Below are 25,793 nucleotides of genomic sequence, written 5' to 3'. Positions count from 1 at the left end.
ATTTATGTTTTAAGGTCTATGATAGAAGTTCTTAAAAAAGTAGAAATAAATATTTTTTTTAGACTTTTCCAGCCTATCTTAATGCAATATAGATGTCCTTACTATATAGAATAAGAAGCTGGTGTGTAAGGCAGCTTTATTTTTTGGAAGGATTTTAGTTTTCATAATTTCTTTGTGTTTTCAATTGTGTAGAATCAGAATGTTCATATATTGGAAAATATCTGTTTTTTGACAGAATGACTTATCTCTTCAAATTCTGCTGGTATATCCTTGTAATGTTTCTCTGTAATCTGTAGGACAAGTAAGAACAACAGAGACTTGGATGTTACTTGTTTTTTATTTGAGCTAAACTATGATAGTCTAGATAAAATCTCTTTAAGTAACTTATCAGACCCTTTTTTAGATCGTGGTCAGTGAAATGTGACAGGTGGTATACAACATTTCAGTTTGTCACTTTCAGTGCATTCCCTGGTCTGAATATCCACTTCAAATATTGAGACTTTGATTATGAAATCAAAATCATGTTGGCCTCATTGTCATTCATATTTGATTGTTCTGTACATGAAAAATGACACTAACTTTCAGCTGGCTTTCTGAATTTAATCTGTAAACTTTGATTGTTATAGAATTTTGTTGATAAAAACGTGAAACTGAGTAAGAATATTTTCCTTGTCAGTATGGCTCTGTACCACCTGGTTTTCTGCCATCAACATGTGGAGATGCCTCTGTTGTTCCACTGGAAGGTGCAGGACAACATCAGCTTCCACCACCTCCTCCACCACTGCCTTCTAATGGAGCAATTCCACCACCACCACCCCCTCCTCCTCCTCCACCACTTCTGAGTGGCTTGGGTGCTCCTCTGGCTTTTGGTGGTGCTCCTCCACCACCGCCTCTACCAGGCCTGCCTGGAATACAGTGGTCCCCGCCTTCCTGTGCTTTACCGTTTGGAATGAAGCCTAAAAAAGAATTTAGGCCTGAGGTTACCATGAAAAGACTCAACTGGTCCAAGGTAGTACTGATTAATGGCAAATACTTGATGTAAGATCTGACGTTGAGCTTAGGGTGAATAGATTGTCAGGAGTAAGACTAGATAAGCAATCAATACATTAGTTAAAATTATGTAATATATGAATACTTTTTTACCTCAAGTTTTTTACTGTTTTCTGAAAACTGTGCTTCATTGGTTCATCTGGGCAAGTATCTGTTGACTTAGTGAGATGCCTGGAAAAGTCAGTTCTGGAATTCTAGATCAGCCTTGATGCCTGCATGCTTCCAGGGTCCTACTATGTGTTGTCTTATAGCAAACTCTTTACACTGGATCAGTCACTGCACTGTACTGATAACTATAGTTCCCAAACAAGTGTCTCGTATCTATCTAACCTGGAGTGTGGAAAGAAGCAGTGCAGATCTCTCAGTTCATCCTTAGTATAAATGTACATATGTAAATTTAATGGCTGACAAAATATAGAGTCAGTTTGTGTTTTTTTCTTTTTTTCTTCTCCATTGTGACAGGATCAAGTATACCAGGACTATCAATCTACTGAGTTTGAAAACTATAATTATCTAGACCAAAATAAGTCAGTAAAGAGATTTTCCTAGTTTTATGAAGTAATCAAAGCTGCATTCTAAAAAGTAAGGTACTTAATATCTAATTAAATAACCTGTGTTCAGGAACTGTTTAAAGTTTTACCCAAGTTTTACATCTAGACCAAAGGTAATTTGATACATTTAGACCTTGGTTAACAGAGTATGTTGTCTGCATTTTTAGAATCAGTTTGTCCAAAAATACTTACTGTAAGCATTATTGTTTTCAATAAGAAATATATTAACAACCCTAGAGATGAGTTGTATACCAAAAGTTTACATTTTACAGAACTCTTAAATATTTAAATTTGCTTTAGACTCTACAGAGCACAATGTCTGCATAGTATCAAAATAATTTAATTAATAAAATTTTGTTTTGTCTCTTGCTTGTAGATCAGACCTCAGGAGATGACAGAATCCTGTTTTTGGGTTAAGGCAGAAGAGGACAAGTATGAGAATGCTGACATGCTTTGCAAATTGGAACTTACATTTTCTTGTCAAAAAAGGGGTAAGTAGTTGATGGTAATTTGCAGCCTTTGGAGAGATCTTTAAAATTCTTGGACCTTAAATAAATATATGAGAAAATTTTAGAATATAACATTAATGATTTTGGTTTTAAGTGGAATGTGTGAAGAAAAGAGCTTGGAAATCCTAGACTCCTTAAAGGAGTAATATTTAACTATTTTACTTAAAGGATGGCAAAAATTGTGTTCCTGTTTTGCCGGGGGACTAGGAGCAGCACAAGAGACACAGACACCAACTTTAAAGCAAAAGCGTATAAATTTACTGTAGTGCAAAACAGCAAAGCATTACAAAAGAAGCAAAGAATTACAAAATGATTAGGATGCACCTAATCGTTACTGCAAAGAGTGCCTATAGTGATTAAAAAGGATACATCCTCAGTTATCCTTTAATACATTACCATAATCAGCACCCAGCCTCTCACATTGGCTGGGGAGCCCCTGATCACAGCAAAGGGCTCGAGAACCAGTTTCCAATAACTGGGAAATCCTACTCAGGACGTAGTGAGGCTTCCATCTTTGCTGCAAATGGGGTCCAGCTTTTATATAGTTAAACAAACAAGCTTACATCACTACTTAGTGCAGAAAACATCTGCCTCTCTTCTTTCCTTGCTTTTCACCCAAAACCTGGCCAGGGCTCAGAGGAAAATCGAGGGAGTCAGTCTGGACCATTTACTGTCGAACAAGGCCAACCGTCTACTTCCATGGCTTTGATCAATCTCTAAATATAGAAAGATAGATACATTCATATTTCATTAATGAATAGATACAAGTGTTCGCTCTTTAGCGGATACCAATATATCTTACTAATAAGCACACATGTTTACACACGTGTAATCTTATCATACTACGTATTTTACTAATGATTATACAAAATTTTGGCTATAATTTTGCTAATAACAAGGTTAAATATAACATTAGGTTGGAAGGTTCATCTAGAGGTTGACCCTGGCTCAGTTCCTGTTGTTCAGGCCTTAACACTTCAGTGACCTATAGGGAGACCTCACAAAAAAAAAACCCTAAAAATGCTTTTGGATAATACAGACTTTTATTTAGTCATATTTGAATAAAAAGTTTATAAAATTTTGTCAGAATACCTTCAAAAGATACTGCAAACTAATCTAGAGGGCAGAAGATGATGTGTTTACCCTCAGAATGGATGTGATAATTGGTGTATTTTGGTTCTATGAATGAAGAGAGTATTTTAGTGAATTTTTTTACTTTCTGATAAATCTGTAGTAATATAGATCTCCTTTGATACTTGCTTTGCTTCTTCAGTTTTTAAAACATTGTGGAAGAACAAAATATTTGAAAATATTCCTGGCTTTAAACCTTTTCTCCCTTCCTGGAAGTAGGTTGTCTCAGTAATAGTGTAGGTTATTCTGTCCCATATATAAAATACCTATATTTCTACTGTTATTTCTTGACACAATTTTTTTTCCCCTTGTTTTTTGGTATTAGAGACTTAGTGCTTTGGGACAGCGAAAGGGCTGCAATGATTAATTTCTTTGCAAATCAAAATGGCAATATTGTATTTTTAGTGTTTTTTAAAAAAAAATTTACTTTGTTATTTTTATTAGTATAGTGAATGACATTTTCAAATGTCTTCTTTTTTGGGGTATGTTCTGGTGTGTATTATCCAATTTTTTTTACCGTAACCAAGAACTTTGTTCTGCTCCTATCAAAGCAGCCTTTTTATGCTCTTGCAGTATTTCTACTGATTTAAGTATTATAGTTTATTAATGTTGATACTTAATAATATTAAGAATGTTATACGAAGATAGAAAGGCAAAAAAACCTCACAAACCATAGACATGTCTACTTGAATCTGTTAAAGTCCAGAAGCTAATTATGGTTCCTTTATAATGTTAGAAGAATTCCCAAGAATGTTCCCTGAATTAATAGGTTGGAAGGTTTAAAAACCACTGGGGGAAATAGTTTCTTATGTGTAATTAAACAGTAAAATTTGGGAGACAAGATGATGTTCAGGCCAAACATGTTAATGGCTCAGAAGAGGATTGCAAGTCTCCACAGACAACAAGAACATTAGAGTTAACAAGATTAACATCCCGCAAAATTTAACTGAACGGACTGAATACATTGTTTTGACAAAAACTAATATAACAGAGTTACTGGATTTACAAGTGAAAAGTCAGTGAGGTACACTTTTATACCAAATATGTGCGTGCGTGGGCGATTTAAAGGCTGTAGTCTGCAGGGACACATTTATTTCCTTTTTTACAGGTGAGGCTTACTGCTTAATCTTTTACATTTTTAAGTTTTGAAATCTCTTTCATCTCACATGGGTGACACAAGTCTACCATCATCTTAATATTTCAAAGAAAGTGGAGACACTAAAGATTTTATTTAAAACAGTAAGTAGGTATCTTAGGGGCAACAGGGATCTTTGTTCAAGTGAGTGGTTTACAGAACTTTATGTGAATGCTTAAGGACATAAGTAGACAAGACCAGGTATATCTGTGTCTGTTGTTGACAGCACAAATTCTAGTAAAGAGGTTAGCAAAGTAACTGCTTTTGTTCTCATGACCACAGAGAGAGAGGGGATACTTCTTTGTAACTTATACATAACTTACTGTTTATAAAAAAACTTATTAAAGAAATTGGAGACATCCCGTTTTCTTCACAGTCTTGAAGAGATTTAACACCAGGCTTTCTAAAGTAGAACCAGCAAGCTATTCACTGTACTCAAACTGGGAACAGCCCTTGAATATTTCTAAAGCTTTGTCTCTAAAACCAGAAAGACGAGTAATTGAAAATGATTCTGTAGTCAAATGATGACATGCAATGAATGAACTGGTTTCCACTCTGCTGAAGGGTCTGCTTATGCACTCTTTTCACTGAAATCTTTGCATAAGAAGAGGTATCTAGTTGTGGAAGCAGGGACCAGAATGTTCAATGATGCTTTAAGTGAATTTTATTCTCATTAAGTAAAATCAGATTGAAGTACTCAAGTGTTTGGTTGTTACATTTTGCTAGCTAACGTGCCAAAAGTATTTCAGTGTTAATCTGGAAAAGGAAGTCTTTTGTCTATGTAAATAATCCATTGAGGAATTTCTGCTAGAATAAGGAATACAGAACAGTATAGAATAGATTTGAAGCTTTAGCAGATGTTTATATAGGAATTACAAATGATGTTGATTCTGAAGGGGCATTGAAGCAATTGAAAAGCTGAAGATGTTACGGAGGTATGAAAGAAATACTACTGCAATAATAAAAAATTAAAAAGGAAAAAGTTCAAGACAATATCACAAGAAAAAAGCATTACAAATATGGAAGTATGAAGATAATGAGAAAACTCATTAAATTTATCTAGAAAAATGTAAATGGGATGTTCTTCACATATTCATTTTGAATCCATGAATTTCTGGCATAGGATCCTTTAGCTAACATTAAAATATTCATTTAATTTTTTGAAAAAGAAATTGACTGAGGAATTAGTAGGACCACTTGGAGACAACTTCAAAAGTTCAGCAGGTTCAAAGAACATTAGAAAAATTCCAAGGTAAAAGGTCCAAAAGAAGTAAGAAAGGATATATTTGTAGGAAGGAGCTTTCTCTTTTGGGAAGTGAGGAGAATGGGTTATAAGAAGTGGTAAGGCTGGCATAGTGTCTTTTCAAGTGACATCTCTTATTGCAGCTTGTGGTTCTTAGTCATGGATATGAGTGCCTGGTTGCTTGGAGTAACTTCCAGCTACTATGTTTTAAGACTTACACTACTGAAATAAGGTAAATTTTAATATGCAATTACTTGGTCTTATCACCTCATAAAAGGTAGGAAAGTAACGAAACATCTATAATAAATATTCTTGGTTTGTGGAGATACTTTGAAGAGTACTGGTATGGAGAAGATCATAGTCTCTAAATAAATATAATTAATGTAGTGAGACTCTTGCAGTTAAGCATAATGTTGGATGTCTTCAGGATAACTCGAGCTAGAACCAGCTACATGTTTGCTTACAGTAATGCTTTGGGTGCTTGAAGAGTTTTGCCAAGGTGATTTCCAGACTTGGGAGGTTGTATAGAGAAAGCAAGAAAGCAACCTCTAACGAAAAAGAAGTCTTTGGAAGCATTTCAATCCAAAATGACAATTTGTCTTATGTATGCAAAGTAGAAGAAAGGTAGTAGTTTTATGAAATGTGTTCTTTATAATTATTGTGCTGCATTTATAAATATCCTATTAATAAATTGATTTGACTTGATCCAATGACTCTTATGTTTAAAGTGTTAAAGTCCAAATGAGGATTAGAAATTGCACATCAAATATACAAGAAAGCACTTGTAAATTCTTAATTATTTTTAGCAAAACGTGGATAACTATGCTTAATGGGAGATGGCATAAAATATTAGAAATGTACTCTTCTACATATTGAAGGGAACTGATCTGGTAAACTCGAGAGAGAAAGATTGCATGATCTCTCTGGTTTTTTTTTTATCAACTAGGACAGATTTTCATCCTAATCTTATTGGAGATGGCAGTGTCTGATCCCATCACACCAGAGCTCCTGCCAGACTTGATTATTTAGAAATAAAGCACTTCTGTGGGAGTACTATCTCTGTTGGCACTTGTCTTGAAAAGGTCAATATAGTTCTAATTTTTTTCTTTTTTTTTTTTTTTTCCCTGTGTACTCTAAGAAAAATCATCAAGGCCTAAGCTGCTATACTGCCAACTAAGTCTCAAATATTTTAAACCAGAAAAGAGAGTAAATTCTAGGAAGAAGATCAAATTAACAGTATAAATCACTTTATTGCTGTATTTGACCTGACACAGTCTGCTTAGCATAAGCAGAAGAACTTGCAGTCATCCACCTGAAGGATTAGGTGGAGTCCAGCATCCTCATACTTTCCTCCTCTGGAGGAGAGTTTGTCAGCAGTAGTTCCAAACAGTACTTCTTGTAGAATCTTATTATTACAAACCTTTCAGACTGCCAACAATATATTTGAATAACTTATGCTATAATACAGCACCGAGTAACCTGAGTTACTTTTTAATGTAACTGTGTGCAAGTAGAAGTAAAACCTACTATGTGTTTTGAGTTTGGCTGCCTTGCAGTATGACCCAAACTACCCCTGAAAGCAAAATTATTCAAAAAGGTTTGTGCATATAAAATGAAAAAAGAAAAAAAAAGTTTCTTTCTGAAGATAGCAGGAATAAGTTTTGACCATTTGCAAGGAACAGCAAGCAATATGTTGAAATGTCAGTGGTATCTTGCAACTTATTATGTCATATTCACATGGAGGGAATGGATAGTATATTTAGTGTTGCAATGGTAGTAACTATATCAGTTGTTTCCATTCTCAACAAATAGAATATCTACTCTTATCCTTTTTAGATATTCATATCAAATCATATTTGTCATGTAGGGATAGAAACATAAAAATCAGTGAGTGAATATACTTCTGTGGTGCATTGAGCTTGGCTGGCTGCCAGATGGCCACCCAACTGCTCTCTGATAAAATGGAAAAGCTTGTGTGTTGAATTAAAAACAGGAAGATCACTTACCAATTACTGTCACAGCTAAAAAGACCCAATTTAGGGAAAATTAATTGAACTCGCTTAATTTATTTTTTCTAATGTCCTATCATGGATAGGAGAAACCTTCAGTTGTTCAGACTGTTAAATGTATTTAAAGAAGTGGAATGTGAGTAACTCCTAAAACCTGACTTACATATCCAGATAACTCCATGAATGTGTGGCAAACGAAAAACAGAAAACCCAAAGAGGACATTAGCATACCAGTGATTAGAATAGTCTGTCAATAGCGTTTGATTTGCAGTTTGATTCTTTTTGAAGGTAAAAATTGTGGTATCTTTTCCCCTTTAGTCTCCTTTAGTCTTATTTGACAATTTCTTAAGATGAAATCTCCCATGAATTAATTATTAATTATGAATTATTTAATGACTGTGACATCAGTGCCCTAATCTATATCAGAACTGTCAGTGAATCAGATCTTCTTCTGGTAGGACTGTAGAAAAGAGTCATTCTATCAGGAGATGTTGTAAATAGTATTAGAAAAACTTTGATACTAGATAGGGTACTTTGGTTTGTATTTTCAGCTAGGAAATAGTTGTCAGATAGTGAAAGGATATTATTGAAGAGTTTGTTACAGCACATGTAAGCATCTACCTAAGCACAATAATAATGTTTAATTTATTTTAACTTTATTTTTTTCTTTATGACAGAGTGGCAGTATATGCTATTATTAGGTGACTGTTTCTTACCTTCTATACACAGACTATTGCTTCCTGTCAACTCCAAAACAGATTGAGTGCTGAAGTGCCTGGACAGAGTAGGGGTTTTTTGTTTGTTTTTGTTTTTTGTTTCAGTTTTTGTTTGTTTGTTTGGCTTTTTTTTGGTTGTTAATCGCTGATTTCTACACAAAATGCAATATCAGTCTGCAGTGATTTCATGTTTGATGAAAATATGAGAGTATATTCAGGCTAACAAAAGCACTGTGCTCCCATTTCTCAACACTAGTAGGGAAAGCCTTTGAAGGCTTCATGTCTTAGAAGCAAGGAGTGTTCCTTTATTGATATCTACTAGAGAATGTTTTTACAGTGTGAATGACTAAAGTTTTAGAGGAGATAGATATTATTTCATGTATACAGAGACCAGAAAAAGTCTGTTCAGTTTCATAAATCCTAAATTGTAAATGCCAGTGGAATAGAAAAACAGGTTTGGAACTTAAAATGCAAGTTAAAGGAGGTCGTCACAGTGCCCCTGCTCAGTCTAATAATTTTATTTATTTAATGGAAAATAATCACTTTAAGAGCTTAAATATATTTGTCCCTATACTAGCAAGGATCCTGCATGAATGAATTTGCTAGTGTTTGTATCGCACAGGAAGTATAAAACTCTATACACCTGCTACAAACCTATTTTCATGGGGTTTTACCTCCTTTTTAGTATTGCTATGTGTTTATGCACTAAGTGCTTTTGATGAATTTCTAATCTAATATTGCAAGCATTTGTATCTGACTAAAGGTAACACTACATTTGAGTATAATAAAATCTTCATTACAACACTGCTTTTATTGTAGCCTTTTTTCATTTTGAGCTGAGAAAAATAATTTACATGCAAGAAATGTTTCACAAACCTTCTTTGGCAAACCTTCAAAGTCGCCGTTGATGAAAATTATTAGCATTTAAATTTCTGTGAGCACTAGTTTTCATCCTCTAAAAAATCTACCATTTAGTTTTTCAGTGAATGGCTTGTTTCAGAGAAAATTCATTTCAAGGACAATTCATTTGCGAAAAACAACAAAAAAAATAATCAAGGAGTTTATGTGTTAATGGAGCAGTGATGTCCAATTAGGCAGCTGTTAGACAGTACTTGGGTAGACACTGGTATGCCATGCAGACTCTAGCAGTATATTTGGCAGAGTCTTTGGTTCTGTTTGCAATTGATCTGGTTCAGTTGGAACAATATTTTAATTTATTCATATGCAAAAAGCAGTTAGACATTTTCTTCCCTTACTCATTAAGATTATATACTCTTCTTTACCTACTAACTTCATGTAAATATAACCTGACCTTATCTAATACATAATTTATTTCTGTAAGTAAAGTGGGGTCGTATTTAAAAAACAGAAAGTTGAATACTTCATGTGAACATTTGTGAAACAGACTTCCATTGTGGGCTGCTATTCTCCTCTGTGTGATCTCAACATGATGAATTTCTCATACAGTTTCTTCATTCTAAATAGATTTTTCTAGTCTCTCAGTATCTTGCCTTGATAGTTTCCTAGTAGATGTTTTTTAACCAGGCTCTTTCAATACGTTTTATGAAGCAAGCATCCCTGTGAAGGACATGCATATTTTAAAAGTCTTGTAGATGGGATCCCCTCCCATTAAGAGCAATCAGGTTCTGAAGATTAAGTAATAGTTGAGAGAATTTAATTAATCTGAAATTGTAGGATTTTTTGGGGAGGGTTAAATCAGAGATTTAACAAAATTTTCTTTTTTACATAGGGTATAATCTAGTTCAGCATTCTGAAAACTTACCTAGTAGGGCAGGATGTGTTTATTGTTGTTTTTACCTGATACAATAATTAAATATTTACACTGAAATGGTAGTTGTTTAAGATACATTCTTCTTCTGCATCAGTTTGTTACTTTCAGTGTCATTTAAATTTAAGAGAATGAAAGCACTGGACAGCATATCCCATAGCTTTTAACAACTTTGTATTTCTGTTTTATGTCTTTGCTGCCACACTCTTCCTATTTTTACAAGTTAGTGGGACTCTACTTTTCTTTTTCACTCACAAGGTAGTTTTTCTACAACCTTACTCACCTCTATCATCACCTGAGTAATGAAACTTAGAAATTTTATCCACTCTATTACTCAGCTTAACAGTTGTAAAGACTAAATATTTCCTGCTGTGCAGTCTGACTTGTCCTTTGATATATGCCTTTTTCTAAAATTGTAAATGCATATGTATAGCTGGCAAGGTTAACAAGCTAGAAGAGCCTGCTTAGGGTGACTGCTTATCTTTGCAGTTCCTGGACTGAGTGGTGTAGTGCCCTGTGGCACTTAAAATTTGGCTGCAAAGTAATTGATATATGTGAAGTAGAATTTTGGGGTTTGTTGCTGGCGTTTCAGTGTAAGACCTTGAGAAGTATTGGGTCATCTATTTGAAGAAGTGGGAAGATAGAAATAGCAAATGAGCGATCATCAAGATTGTTTGAATGAAAGCTGGTGCCAAAGCTGACAAAATGGAAGGTGGATATAGCTGGATTGCATGAAGAGAGACTGGGATCCAAGGCACAGTTGCACATTGCAGGAAAAATCTTGGCAGATAATACTGGTGTGAAAAGAAACAAACATGGATAGATGTAGCTAAACCCAAACAAGGCTAGATCATCTTAACTGTAAAAAGCCAAAACAGAAAGTTTATTTTCAGTACCAATCTAGTAGTGTTAATTGCTCTTTTATTGCCCTATAGAAGAGAAACAGTGATAAATGGAGGACTGTACTTGGTCAAACTTGAAAAAGGGGATGATAGAATCCATTTTCTGCTAGCAGTTGACTCTCAGAATGCACCTGTGAGTCTTCCATATTCAGCAGAATAATGGGAGAGGTAGTGAGCAAGTGGGGACAAATGGCCAGATAAGCTGAGCTGTGCAGGTGCATTCTTTATAAAAAATTGAAAGAATTTCAACCACTTGAACAAAAATAGGTTTTTGAGAACAGGATACTCAAACACACTGGAAGTAAACAGTTCTGATCCTCAGGTTACTGTTGTTGAGAACCTGGGAGTACAGACCAAAACTCAAAGTATGAAGCATATTTGTGACTAACTAAAAGCCTTCCTGAAAGTACAGTGGCAAAAATTGGTCAGTATGAAAAGAGTTAGAGGAATTAATCGCAAAGTGTTTCTCACGTCAGGGAGCTAATGTCCCTCTGATTTGTCAAGAAAATAACATGATTCATTTTTCTAGAACTCATACCTACCTTTAGGGTGAAATGGAAATTATTTTATGCTTCACTTCCTTAAAAATAATAACAAAAAATTGCTTAGTTCATACCACTCTTGGTGTTTGTTCTGGACTGTCTATATAGCTCTTGGTATTTAGGAGACTCCAGTCTCTGAAGCTAAGGCTTAGTCTTTGATCACCAGTTGGATTTTTTTTGTTTACTCAGGGAAATATTTGTATTCAGTCTTGGGGGGGGGTAAACTATACAGATTTAATCAAATTATGATTGTACTGCAAGAACCACATTTATAGATAATGATATTCAAGTCAAATAGAATAAATACTTTGTTGCTGTTTACTAGTAGAACTACTAAATATTTTTATACATATGAGATTAGACTAATTCCTCAAAAGTCAACAAGGTCTAGTGACTATCTAGTCAACTATTATGCATATGTGAATGTAACAGGAAGAGAGGGATAAAATCCTATTCTACAGCACTTAGAAATGTTAATTAATCAATATAGAAAAGATTCAAACTGATGCAAAGCAGACTTATTTTTTGCTTTTTGTCTTTATCCAGCATTTAAAATTTTGTGGCTAATACAAAGATGTGTGACCAGATAGTAAAGGAATACTATTATTACTGTTGTTGTATGATATATTGTATTTTTCTTCATAAAAGATGTGTGAAATAACCAAATCTGCATACTAAACTGATTATGCAGAATCTCTATTATAGAATCTACATCATCTTCAGTTTCATCGAACTATAGCACAGACTTGGAAGAGCAGGAAATCAAGCAGCTTTAATTATACAAATTTTGTTTGCATGAATTGCTGAAGGAATGAGATGATTTCTGGACAGAGGTTTAAATGCATGCTAATTAGAAAACCTTTTAATATTTAGCCTAAAACTACATTCACAGTATTTGTCTGATATGCCACCTTTGGTAGATAGGTTAGACTATCAAATACCTATTTTTAATGCAGACATACCTACCCTTTTTAACAAAAGATAATTTGCAGTGAAGTTACACTCAGTTTATAGTGTGATGTGGTATTAATGTGTTCTCTATCCAATAAAAACGGGAACTGACTTGCAATTCCATTGTTGCTGTCATTTAGTTTCTGTCAAATAGTGTGTGAGATACAACAGCATTTCCATGAGAATGAATGCTGCAGTTCTCTCCCACTTACTTTTTAATAAAATATTCTGAAATGCTGAATATTCTCAAAGCTTCCTTGCAATGGATGCTTTCACAGTTTCATCTCTTTGCCTGTTTACAGTTGGCCGATCACTTCATTCCTTAATGTGCCACAAGAGTGTCTCATAGTACAGTAAATGATCTGTATTACTGAATAAGTACTACAGATTTGGTGAAAGAGGAGAAAAAACTAAGAAATACAAACGTTGGAAGTAGTGTCAGTTGTACATCTGTAGTAATACTGAAGAAATATGATTCTATAATTGGAGGATGCATAGGTATGCTCTTTTGCACATTTTGGAAAAGTGAAGTCAGTGTTATTTCCTACAAGATTTGTTTTCGATGAAATTAGCAAGTGGCATCTTGTAACCCAGAACTAAATTGCTTAATTAATTCCTGTTTGTGTCATTTTTTAGTATTTGTCTTTTGTATTAGGAAGAACTTTTAGCAGAATAACTTAAATTAAAAAAAAGGTAGCATTTTCTTTGCTATTTATATAGAACAGTACTCTGAATATTAAATTTTTGAGTATATTTAAATATTACTAAGTGCTTAGGCTGTGAATTAATGGAAAAAGTTCTTTTGTGGGTTATAAATCATGTACCTAAATTAAAAAAAATTCCTTCACTCTTTGTATTTTTCCTTGTAGTAGTGATTAAAAGCTTTTAACGTGCAAATTGTGAAATACCGTTCTAAGATTAGAACACTGTTCTTGGAAAACTGTGCTGCACATTACCATGTAGTCCTCAGTTATTCTCTCCAGTTCTGAGGAAAAGTTAAGGTGATTTATATGTGTTTGGTGTGCATCCTGTTTAATGCCTTATGGAAATTGCAACTTTTTTGTCTCCAAATGATGTGTATATTGTAACTAAACATATGGGGTTTATTTCTGATTTGAAATAAATTCCGATATCCTAGTTTCACAGTTGAGGACTACGTGCCTCTTTATATTTTATTTTACTGCACATCTCATGCCACTGAGTACGAGTAAATAACATGTGCCTTTTTGTAGAGTTTATGGGGCTCTAACTTAAGCTTACTCATGAAAAATATGCTCTGAAATATGAGGAAACTTATGCAAAGGGGAAGTACAGAATATAGGCAAACAGGAAAAACAGTGAAGTTTCTTGGAAGTATTTTTACCAGGTGGTTTTGTGTTGCTAAATACAAATGAAGATAAGCAGTAGCTGAGAAAGTCACAAAAATATAGTATCTAGTATAGATTCGAATTTTTTTTTTAAATGTAGATTTCTGAGAAGTGATAGGAGAAAGCAGGAACTATTTGCACAAAATCAACCTGTGGATGTATGATAGCACTGCTAGGTTAAACTTCCTTTGAGAATGATATTCACCCTTTTTTTTTTCCAATAACTTAGTTCTGGCACTGCGCTATAGGAGACTTGCAATAATCAAGCATGTTTTACTAGTTTTAGTATATCCATGATATTTCGCAGTGATTTATTTGGAGAAAAATAGAAGCTGCTTGCATCTTTCAAGAAGTTGGATAGGTGCATTACTATCAGAAGCAGCACTGATAACACTGTATATTACTTTTCCCTTTTTTTTTATTCTTTTTAAAATCTAGAAAGAAAAGATGGCATTTACTGTAATTAACTGTATCAACCTGAAAACCTCCCTCTGTTTTACATTCAGATATACATTGATATGTATATCAAAATAAATTAATCATGATAGCTATAATGGCTTGTTTCCCTCATAGATTGCTATAGAAAATATTGGTTTATGGTATTTAATAAGTCTTTACAATAAGGAGCTACAGCGCTTGTTTACTGAGCATTGGATGTGAGAGTCCTTGTATCCTTAAGGAAAGAAAACAATCTGGTACCTGAATCATCTGGTGTCTTTGTGATGCAATTTCCCTTGTACTATAGACGCCTTCCTGAGTATGTTATGTATAAAGCCATTTTACTTGTTACAGTTTCTGATAAATGGACTTGTGGCTACAGTTACTAGATGGTACTTTCTGTCTTGTCCAACTTTGTTAGTGTTCTTCTCTTTCAAGGCTTTCTTCAAGAGAAACAGAACTTTAATTGACAGTGTTTAAGGCCATAAAATTAAATAAATGATCATTGACTCATTTTGTATGTTTTTCTTAGTAATTTTTATTAGATTTTTTTCTGTATTAGACCTGTCCAAAATCAATAGTTAAAATGGGCACTTTTCTGAACAGCCTTGAATAATTGGCTTATTACAATGTATATTAAAGCATATAATCTAAATGAAGGTATGGTCCATTTACCTTTGCTTGCAGTCTCATTATGGCTTGAGACTATGAGAGTTAAATGTTTAGTATGATGAGTACACAGGTACTTAACGGTGTAACTCAAGAACTTAGAACACTCTGTAATAATATAATCTTTTGCTTGACACACAATACATTGAAGCTTCTAAGACCTCATTTACTATTCCTAGTGTCTTACTTCAACCACTGTTAATGTACTTGGCAACCTTTAAATGTGTCTAAAGAGATCTTACATTTAGATGTAAACTGTGGAGTGTTAAGTAGAAACTTCCTAAAGTAGAATATGTTAGTGCATGCAGTTGTATCCAGCTTGAGTGTATGAGGTCAGTCAGATCTGTTAGCCTATGGAAGATTCATAGTAATAACTTCTGTTTCTGAGAAAATAAAACAAACAACACCGCCAAAATGACCTGCCTTTCTTTGCTCTCTGAAACACTTAGTCTCTTTCACTAGTTAATTTTCTAATGATTTTTAAAAGTGTGCTTTGGAAATAAGTTGAAATTTTTTATCAGACATTTTAGCAAAAATCAATATAGAAATACTTAAGATTAATTTCTGATGTTTATGAGCTTAAGCCAGCATTAATTGTATGAACTGGCTTCTAATTTTAAAAGTATTTGGTTATTTAAGTATTTTGACAATATTAACACACTAGTTAATAACTGAGTGTGGAGGTCAAGGTGGGAAATAGGTCTGGGTGACTGAATTCTGTTCTTGTCTTTTTCTGCTCACACCTTTCAGTATGAGCAAAACCTTCAATTTAAAGAATATCTCAGAAACTAATTGTTAGTGTTTCACTTGAAGTTCTCAGGCTGTTGTCAGAAAGTTATCTTTGATATTCATTGTATGACTGAAAGCCTAGTATTTCTGATAGCTAATAAATGTCCATGTGAGGCTATTAACCTAGCTTATTGAGGAGTTGCAATACAGACTTGTGCAAGGCAGTTCTTTATTCTTAATTAAGTTTTTTTCTACAGAATGTGGACTATGTGGCCTATATTCATCTATCAGCAGTTAATGCAGTTGATAATATTTGTATTTATTTATTAAACATGGAGGTTTCCTGTGACTTTGATTGACACTGACTTTAGTTATAGAGCTGTGTAACTTGTTTGTTATACAAGTACTCTATTGTGCTCTAGAGATTTGATGTTCATTATGATTTGTTTATTACACTTAAAAATAAATGAACTATAGACAAATAATGTTAAAGTAGATAGTAAAATGTTTATAAAGGGCAAATCTGGGTAAATAAAACCACCTCCGCCCTTTCGCTCCCTCCGACTCCCCCAAACAAAACCAAAAAAAAAGAACTACTAACAAACAAACAAAAAACTCACTACAGAAATACAGCCAACAGCTAAAATGTAAATTTTTCTCCATTCTTGCCTTACATTGGTTGGGTTAAACCAAAACAAAACAGTGTGTTTGTCACCCATCTGTCGTGTGTATGTCAAATGCTGTATTGTAGATACCCCAAAAGACTTCACGTGCAGATGCATCAGGCATTGTTAAAAGGCAAATGGGTGGGATTTAGGATGAATAAGCATTGATTGCCATATGGAGAGAACTTTATGATAATAGCATGGTTGTTGGTTGGTTCAAGTGCATTTATGATTTTACCAGTTACTCTCTTGCTGATATCTCTCAGCATCATATTGCTTTTGAAAGAGTGTTATTCATGCTGTTAAACTCCAGGATGCTGTTCCAGGTAACCAATGGTGTATGAGTAGAGCACAGTATGAATGCCTGTATAAACAGCTGTTAGGGGGAGAGATTGCTTGTCAGTAATTGGAGTTAATTGAGGCATGTTATTTATGTGCATGTATGTAACTTTTTCTATTTTGAATATACAAGGATGAAAGTAAAGCTCATGCACCCCATTTGTATGGAAACATCCCCTGCTTTGGGGAAGAACATGCAGAAAGGAACATGGTGACACTATATACCTTGAGAAATGGCAGTGGCTCAAATACTTGTGGTATACTTGTGCCCTTACACTAGCAATTATAATTGCTCTATTTCTCAGTGCTGCCTTTGTGAGCTAGATGCTACAGAAAACAATTGGTAAATGACTGATTTTAAACTGTGCCTAAAATCTTTCCTGCCTCCTGAAGGTTACATGCTAGTAGTTGTTTTATGCAGAAAACTAGGTCTTGTACTCCCTTTCTTTATTTTTGTTTGGTTTTAATGATGCTTGTCCAGCATTCTGTTTGGGATAGACATAGTTGTCTATGCTATCATTATATGTGGTCTTTACTAAGGCAGTGGGAAATTTTGATTTAAGTCATCTTTCTAATTAAAAAAATATTTTTTCTTTAGGCAGTTCTCTTCTGTATATACTAACTGTTGCTGCAGTCCCATGTTTTAACTTATTCCAAAGTGAAAAATTTGGGCAGGATATTGGTTTTGAATGGACCTTCAATGCAATTTTTTTTCTGCATCTGAAGTCAGAATTGGTACTGAAAATCTGCTTTCCTTTTTACAGATTTTTTTTCCATCACCATTTTTTTTTAATACTCTTAGAAAAAGAGTATTTTCTGCAGATATCTCTCTGAAAAAAAAAAGTCATTTTATTATGAAGGCAACCTTCTAACTATGAATGATTTTTAAGAAAGAACATTTCTCCAGATATGGAGATTTTTCTGTTCCTGAAATGAAACACTTTCATTTCAACCACTTCCTCATAAACTAGAGATAAATGTAGAGAAAATTATCCTCTGAATTCCAAAAGGTTGAGTTTTGGGGCAGGAAAAGCAAGAGATAATACATCATTGAAGTGATTCTTGAGGAAGAGAGAGGGAATGTTATCAGCACAGTTCAGCTCATTAAGAGAGTTGGACATTTGAAAGATTTTTTAAACATTATTTTGTAAGTAATCTTTGTGGGTTTTGGGTTTTTTTTACATTACAATAACTATAATGTGTAATAGGTAGATATATAGTATTCTGTCACAGAATATATGTTGGGGTTTTTTCAGTGATACATCCCTTTTCAATTATAGCAAATCATACTTGGAATTTTGGGGAAGACTGGAAGATTGGGGGATAGCTTTATTCTTTACACCAGAGAAAGAAAAATATTAAGAAAACTAAGAGCTCTATTTTCCTGTAGCTTGTTATGAAATGGAACTATACAACTATATATATAGTTGTTTTCCTTTGTGGTTTGTTTTAGCATTGTGTACTTGATCTGAATTATGTTGGTATATTCCTAAATATGACACTGATCTTCTTGCAGAGGAGTTCAGTAAAGTTATCCATTTTGTAAAGGTGGTTTGTGATTTGGGAGTTGTGTAAATAATTATTGTTATTTGACTTATTTTATTAGTGTTTAAATTAATGACAAGCTAAGCTTCAATTTATATCACGTGACAATTAATATGTCTTATTGAGCTGTGAGCTCACATATTTCAGTATTTGTCATGTGTTCTGGAGAAATTTCTGTCTTAGAAAATACAATGCATGTGGGTTATTAAAGCCTAAAATATGTTAGGATTTCTGTAGTTGCTAATGAAATGTCTTGAAAGCTGCTGGACAGGACAGATGACTTTTAAAACTAATTGTAATTCACTGAGGTACCCTATAATCTATAAGAGAGTTCACCTCTGCTCTATTCCTGTCCAGTTGTTGTCTCAAACAATTATCAGCAAGTTATTGTTCTGGTATGAGCCATGTCATGCTTGAAAGTGAGACGAAAAAAATTAATGAGGGTGCATGAATGCTGGTTAAGTAGATACAGTTAGGCTCTCCACATTTTTCACTATGACTGTTGAGATTGAGGCAATATACTCTGAGACCACACAAACAAATATGCTGATTGACAGCTCTTGATTTAGCAGGGAAAAATGTTGACTAAAGCCATATTTTGTTTCTGTGTAATGCTTGAGGTGCTTGTGCACGTAAGGACCTTGAATTTAACTTATATAATGTAGCATTATTGGTTTTTTCTTTATTCAATTATATAAATCCATTTCATTGCTTTTATTATAGTAAATAGTATATAGTTTTTAGTAATGATTGCAAGGGAATAATGCATTATTTAATGGTTATAGCAAGGAAATACTGAGGGGATTTATATTTTCACTGAGAAAAAAAAGACTTAGCACATTTTCTGTAAGTTAATTTCAAAAAATGACAAAGGACTTTGTTTTGTACATTCATTAGCTGCTGTGGGTTCGAGTGGCTGAATTTTTGGTAATAGGGGACCATAGAGATTATTTCAATTAGAAGCTACTAGAAGCTTTTACTGTTCTATGAAAAAGCCAATGATAGCCAGCTCCAGGAAGGACTTCTTATCACTAGCCAATTGTATGGGCTTCTGTTCTGCTAGAACAAGTAGTCCTGGGTAGGATTTGTGACCCTGGTAAGGGACCCACATCAGTACAACTTGTCTGTAAAGGACTGTACCCTATGGAAGAGTGACCCAAGGGACAGCAGTTTAAAAAGAACTGTTGCCCGAGGAATGGAGTCATGCCGGAGAGTTCTATCAAAGACTGTCTCCCATGAGAGGATCCCCCACAGGAACAGGGAAGGTATGGCTCCCCTGTAATCCGTGGTGAAGACCATGGTGAAGCAAGTTGTCCCCTTGCAGCCCATGGAGGAGTTACCCACAGGACAGCAGATTGGCAAGAGCTACTGCCAAAGGATGGACTCAAACAACAACTGACCATCCCTTCCCCGTCCCCCACACTGCTGAGGGAAGGAGGGAGAACTTGGAGGGAAGGGATGGGGATGGAGGCAAGGTGTTGTGTTTTAAGACTGTTTTATTCCTTTACTCTTTAATTATTATTCTATTAGCAAAAATTCAGCTTTTAGTTTAAGTTTGTTAGCAAAAAATTTAAGTTCTATTCCCTTTGAGTCTATTTTGCCCGTGATCAGTGAGTTCTCCCAACTCTTATCTCTACTCAAGAATTCTCTGACTGTGTTTTTTTTTTTTCTCCTCCGAGAAGAGCGGAGGGGGAAGAGGGGGGGAAAAGCAGCTTTCAGTAAGTGTTTGAAATCTGGCCAGAGTCAAACCCGCCACATTAGTCCATTATCAATGATATGCAGAAACACTGAATAATTTTTCTACGAAATGATAATCAAAGATAGAGAGATAGATTAAAAAAAAAAGATGGGACCAAAGCATGTATCATATTCAGCATGTGGAAAGTAAATTATGCTAGATTATTGATAAAATTTTATTTCTTTTGAGAAGATGACAGTTTTTCTAAGCAAAATAAATATGATAGACTTAACCTCTGGACCGCAGTAGGATTGACACTATTGCCAATATTAATGAAAAGTGGGATTAGCTGCAGACTCGTAAAACAGGTGAGTTTAGAAGGATGTGAGGATTATTGAAAAAGGCTACATTGGACTATGAGTAGAGTTTCTGAAGCATCAGTTTTGGGAATAATTATTTATTAAATAGTCTCAAAGATTTCTTGCATATGTTAAGAAAAGGCTGAACTTTATGACGGCAGAGTTTGGATGCATTCTTGAACTGAAAGAGGATAGAATGTTACAGAAGCTGGATGAGTAGAAGAAAGACAAATTTGTGAACAAAGCCAAATACTTAACTATGATTGGCAAATTCTGCTGTTAATTTTAAGTCCCATTAGTTCTGAAAGAACTTGTTCTAGTTAAATGCATTTTAAGTCATGTCAGAATATTTACACTACATATATGATATACAAAATCAGAACCATAGGATTTCTTTCATACAAACCTTTAACTGTAACTTCTGTTTGTATTTAAACAGAACTTCTGGCACATAACAAAGAAATTTCAGTATGTTCAATCCCTTGTTCACATTGCTAAATGCTATTGTAGTTGCCTCGATGGTATTTAACAGCATGCTACTTAGTCCCCAGCCTGTGTCTAATCATGGCAGGGGCAATACAGAGAGAAATATAGGAAGAGCAACAGTAGCCTTTATCGTTAAGTTTTGTAGCAGTCACTAAAATGTTTCTTACTAGCTTTGTATAGCCTTGCTCACATTCATCTGCTAATAGTTGATGATGGAGATCTACAGTAGCTGACTCAGGACTTACAAGGTGACTGAGTATTGGTGGTGTTTGAGAATGGAGAGTCTAAGTGTACCTATGTCAGAAGAAAGCAAAGAAACCTGGTGGTTAACTATCTGAGAAAGAAGCAGTCTGAAATAAGCTAACACTCTTCCAGTCCATTCAGATGCATTTCGTATTTTGCAAGAGCATAGCGTAGAACTTGCCTTCCATTGTAATCAGGGAAGCAGAACCTAAAAGCTAAAGGTGCTTACACCTGAAATTCAAGTGGGAACAGAAGCTTTAGGTTTGTGCTAGAATCTCTGATTTTTATTTCAGTTTATGTACATATGTGTATTTTTATATATATATATGTATCAACTGTTTACTGAAAAAATAAATAAAGGCAAGGAAAAAGAGCAGAACAAATCCTTGATTTCACAGAGTTGTTTCCAGTAGGGAAGCATTGTTGTTAATATGTTTACAAGTTACGCTTTGTAATGTGACTTCCAGTTCTACTGTCCCAGAACTCAAGACAGATTAAATCACAGATGCGTAGAAGCTGCTGGTATAATCAGGTGTAGAGATTAAATGGATTTGAAATCTTTAATTAAAAAAAGCAAAGATCGTGTTGTAGTGCTGAGATATGTTCTTATTCTCTAAGAAGAGTGTTAGAAAGGGTAAAGAATTATTTCAACCACAAGAAATAAGTAAAAACTAGCCATGAATAAATTTAAATGGCAGATTGGTTCTGGACAACTAGATCAGAGAGATTCAGGCACACTTACCTTGTGAATGCATCTTTAAGAGAAAGACCTCAATATTTTGAAGGTAGACTTACCAAAAATAAGAAAATTTGTATTTTGTGCTTTGCTATAGCAGTGACCTGGACTTTGAGCCATGAGTTCCATTTATTAGATAACATAGTAGTTAGTATTATTGTTGCAAAAATGTACAAGTAAGGAATAGATTTGAATTCCTTTGTTTTCTGTCCTCCATCTCCATACATCACATAAGGTAAATGTTTAGAAGCAACAGGTTTATCCAGGGGTGTGCGAGGCAGAGGGTGGGCTACAGATTGCAGGATGGGAAATCCCCAGTGATTTGTCTGTTTCTTGGTTTGCCTCCCAGATTTCCCAGCTCCCAGGGATTGTAGCAAGGAGTAAGCAGTCTTGCACTGAAGGTTCAAACCCAAACATTTGACCTGCACGGTCACTGCTACTTTCAGGTTGTCATTCAGCATAATATCATCATCCTGGAGATCTAGAGATACTTGGGCTGTCTGGTTATATACCAGTGTCTGATGTCTTAGGTTAGTAGAAGTGATCTATCTTGATCTCCAGGCATACTTCAGGTGCTTTGAGGTACTCCAGGGGCTGATGTGGGAGTGCTGTTTATTCTCTCTGATGTCCTTGGTCTCTTGCTGCCTGGGTAACTTGGCAGTCCACTGCTGACCGTGGCTTCCTCATTCAGTTTCAATCAAGATACACCAACTCCTTCCTAGTAATCCTGGTTTGCTATTCTCTCCCATCTACCTTTTCGTTTTGGAGTCCCATGTACTGTTGTTTCTTCCCACAAGTTAATGATCAGTCCTTTGTCAGGTTGGTACTGCCCCTGCCTTTGTGGTATGTGAGGCACTGACAGTGCTATGATGTGACAGTGGTAGCTTGGTAAGTTTTTTGTCGCTCTTATGTCAGATCATTCATTCCTGCTTTTGCATTCCCCGTGTATTTTACTGCCACGTCTTGCTTTTCTTGTATTCACTCAGTGAATTAGGTTGAAAACCTAATCCAATGTTTCCCTGCTGGAGAGATCTTGGATTGTTTTAAGTTGATACCAGAGGTTAATAAAAGAATTAAAAATAACATCAGAACATGAGTACCTTTTAAAAATCTATGTTCAGTGAAAGTGCTTACAGAGGAATATTGTATAGTGCAATATGTGTTCTGGGATGAGATTACTTTTACATTATAACTAGTAAAAATTGTCTTGTAGAGTGAGGTATTGTTCATCTGTAAGGATATGTACTAAAACACTGATTTTGAGAGCTAAATGCTGGTAAGACCATACAACATTATTTCATACAAGAAAGAAAATGAGATCTTAATGGAATTATTTTCTGTCAGAAGGGTGTCTTCAGCTTAGGTGTCAGTTCAGATGGTACTTGTTAACTTTAAATATTACAATAACAAAGATCAGATCAATTATGAAAAATGTTTATCTTAACAGTTACAGTGTACTGTTCTGAGAGAAATAATCCTTAAATAGAAACAAATGATTAATTGAAAATGTGTAATTTTTTTTTTCTAATTTAATGTGATAGCCAATTTGTTCTGTGGCAGGCAAATCTGGTGCTACTAGCGTGGTGTTTCAGTTCTCTTTCTTGTTTAATACTAGTGTTTCCGTGGCTGTGTAGGGAAGTGGCACAACCGAAAACTAGCTTCTGGGATTCAATATACAGATAAAGGTAGTGTCAGGAAAATGGTGGACAGCTTTTTTCAGATGCAGTGCAAGCTTCTGCTCAACTGGGATCATGGGATGGTGCTCTTTGAGCAACAGGGGCAGATGCATCAGTTCATTGATGATGAAGGTAAGAGCCCTGACTGATTTCTTCTGCCCTGCACTTGCTTATATGGTCTGCCCTACTCTGGTGCTTGTTTATTAGTCCACAAGTTGATTAAATTTTCTACTTTGATTACAAACTTTTTTTTTTCTTGATAATTTTTCTGACATTTTTGTGAATTGAAGTTTTTCAAGTACATTGATCATTATGCTGTCTTTTTCATAAATTCTAAGAATATGCAACTAAGAGAAAAGCTGAGTGTATGAGGGAAGGAATGGACTCCATCTTTTACCAGCAGTGCTCAGCTATGTCTTCATACTGTGATTTGTGGAATCATAGAATAACTGGTGTTGGAAGGGACCTTTAAATGCCATCTAATCCAACCCATCTGCAATGAGCAGGGACATCTGCAATGAGATTAGATCTGTCAGAGCCCCATCCAACCTGACCTTGAATGTTTCCAGGGATGAGGCATCCACCACCTCTCTGGGCAGCCTGTTTCAGTGTTTCACCACCCTTATTGTAAAAACTGTCATCTGTATATCTAATCTAAATTGACCTTCCTTTAATCCTAGGTTAAAGCCCTTGTCCTGTCATAATGGACCCTTCTAAAAGACTGCCCTGTTTTTCTTATAAGCCCCCTTTAAGTATTCAAAGGATGCAATAAGGTTTCTCTGAAGCCTTCTCCAAGATTAACAGCCCCAGCTCTCAGCCTGTCTTCATAGGAGAAGTGCTCCATCTCTCTGATAATTTTTATGTCCCTTCTCTGGACCCACTCAAACAGGTGCTTGTCTTTTCTGTGCTGAGGACCCCAGAGCTGGACACAATACTCCCGGTGGGGTCTCATGAGGGCAGAATAGAGTGGCAAAATCACCTCCCTCGACCTACTGGTCACGCTTCATTTGATGCACCTTAGAATATGGTTGTCTTTCTGGGCTACAAGTGCACATTGCTGACTCATCCAGTCTTTCATCCACCAGCACCCACAAGTCCTTCTCCAAAGGAGAAAATACTTGGATTAGTCTGTGTTCAAAACTCAAGGTCTGAAAACATCTGTATTAAATTCAAAGTGAAGATTATAATGAAACAATATTGACAGTCTAGTGAATTAAGGCATAAAAAGGAGAAAAATACTTCTACTTATTCCTGTAAATAAATAAGGGTAAATACTAACAATTTGAAAACTTGCACAGTAAGAACAACTAAAATTAGCTTGTATGTTGGACTTTGGTCTAGACACATGCCATAGTCGATCTTCTAGAAGCTACTTAGTGAAGTGGAAAAAGCTTTGAGATCAAATAAAGTAATGAATTGTTCATTGAAAGATTAAAATAACAGTTTTGCTAGTAGTCTTACCTGAAAACAACAGAGCATAGTTGAGAAATATGGAGATTGCAGCATATTAAAGCCATTTAACAGGTGCTACATAAAATCTGTAAGCAGCCACATCTTTGAGTGTCTTTTTCACTCAGGTTTCACTGAAGAATATAAGCTTGTATTTTAATTCCTTGAACTTCAGTAGGTTTCTGATTCTTACTGCTCTGCTGATTTAGAGCCAGGGTGTTAAAATTTTCATATGATTGAATTTTTAGCGTGGATAAAGGCTTAATAAAAATGCAATACAAAAATATGATTTACTATTCTTATCTGTCTTCCAAAGAAAAAATAAAGACTAACACTGCCTTTTTCTTGTGTCCAAATGCTGAAGCTTAAAATTGTTTCTGTTTGACCAGTAGTGAATTGGCCTCCAAGCTGGTCTTTGGGGAAAGCACCATATTAGATCAGGAAACACAAATTGTGTGGTCAATAGAGGAAGTTTTAGGATAAGTCAATAAAGTGGACAGTAACAGATTGCTAAGACCAGCTGGTATTCACCCTGGACTTCTAAGGGAACTGAAGGATGAAACAGCTGAGCTATGAACTGTGCTGTGTAAACTATTACTTGAAACTATGCCAACATCAGAGGAAATGAAGAAAGGTGACAAATGTGAAGATAGTTTTTAAAAAGGTTTCTGGTTCTTGAGGATCTACAATTACCAAAGTTGATACTAATGGAGGACATATTGTAGATAATCATTAAGAAATGGCAGAATTAGTTAACAATGTAATAAATTACTGATATACTGGCAAAATAGGATTTTGGGAATTTGTATGATTTTCTTTCCTCTCCCCAGTAAAAAGTATGGTAGCAAAACTGATCAGCATAACTGATCAAGATTATAAAAATAAA

The 25,793-nt window shown here is 34.9% G+C and overlaps 1 protein-coding gene across 2 annotated transcripts in view; it reads left to right on the top strand.

Annotated features, from left to right (window-relative positions):
- Window positions 1-25,793, top strand: part of DIAPH3 (diaphanous related formin 3) — a 212,636-nt gene that overhangs the window by 47,866 nt on the left and 138,977 nt on the right. For both annotated transcript variants that reach the window (XM_027892890.1, XM_027892891.1), the window contains 2 exons: window positions 677-1,009; window positions 1,978-2,092. In XM_027892890.1, the coding sequence (XP_027748691.1) occupies window positions 677-1,009; window positions 1,978-2,092 (448 nt within the window). The remainder of the gene's footprint in view (window positions 1-676; window positions 1,010-1,977; window positions 2,093-25,793) is intronic.

This window comes from Empidonax traillii, unplaced genomic scaffold, assembly GCF_003031625.1.
Source record: "Empidonax traillii isolate 1590-97213 ecotype Southwest subspecies unplaced genomic scaffold, ASM303162v1 scaffold373:size1354568, whole genome shotgun sequence".
In the NCBI taxonomy this organism is placed as follows: Eukaryota; Metazoa; Chordata; class Aves; order Passeriformes; family Tyrannidae; genus Empidonax; species Empidonax traillii.
Note: the sequence above shows the minus strand (reverse complement) of the source record. Positions and strands in the feature narration are given on the sequence as shown.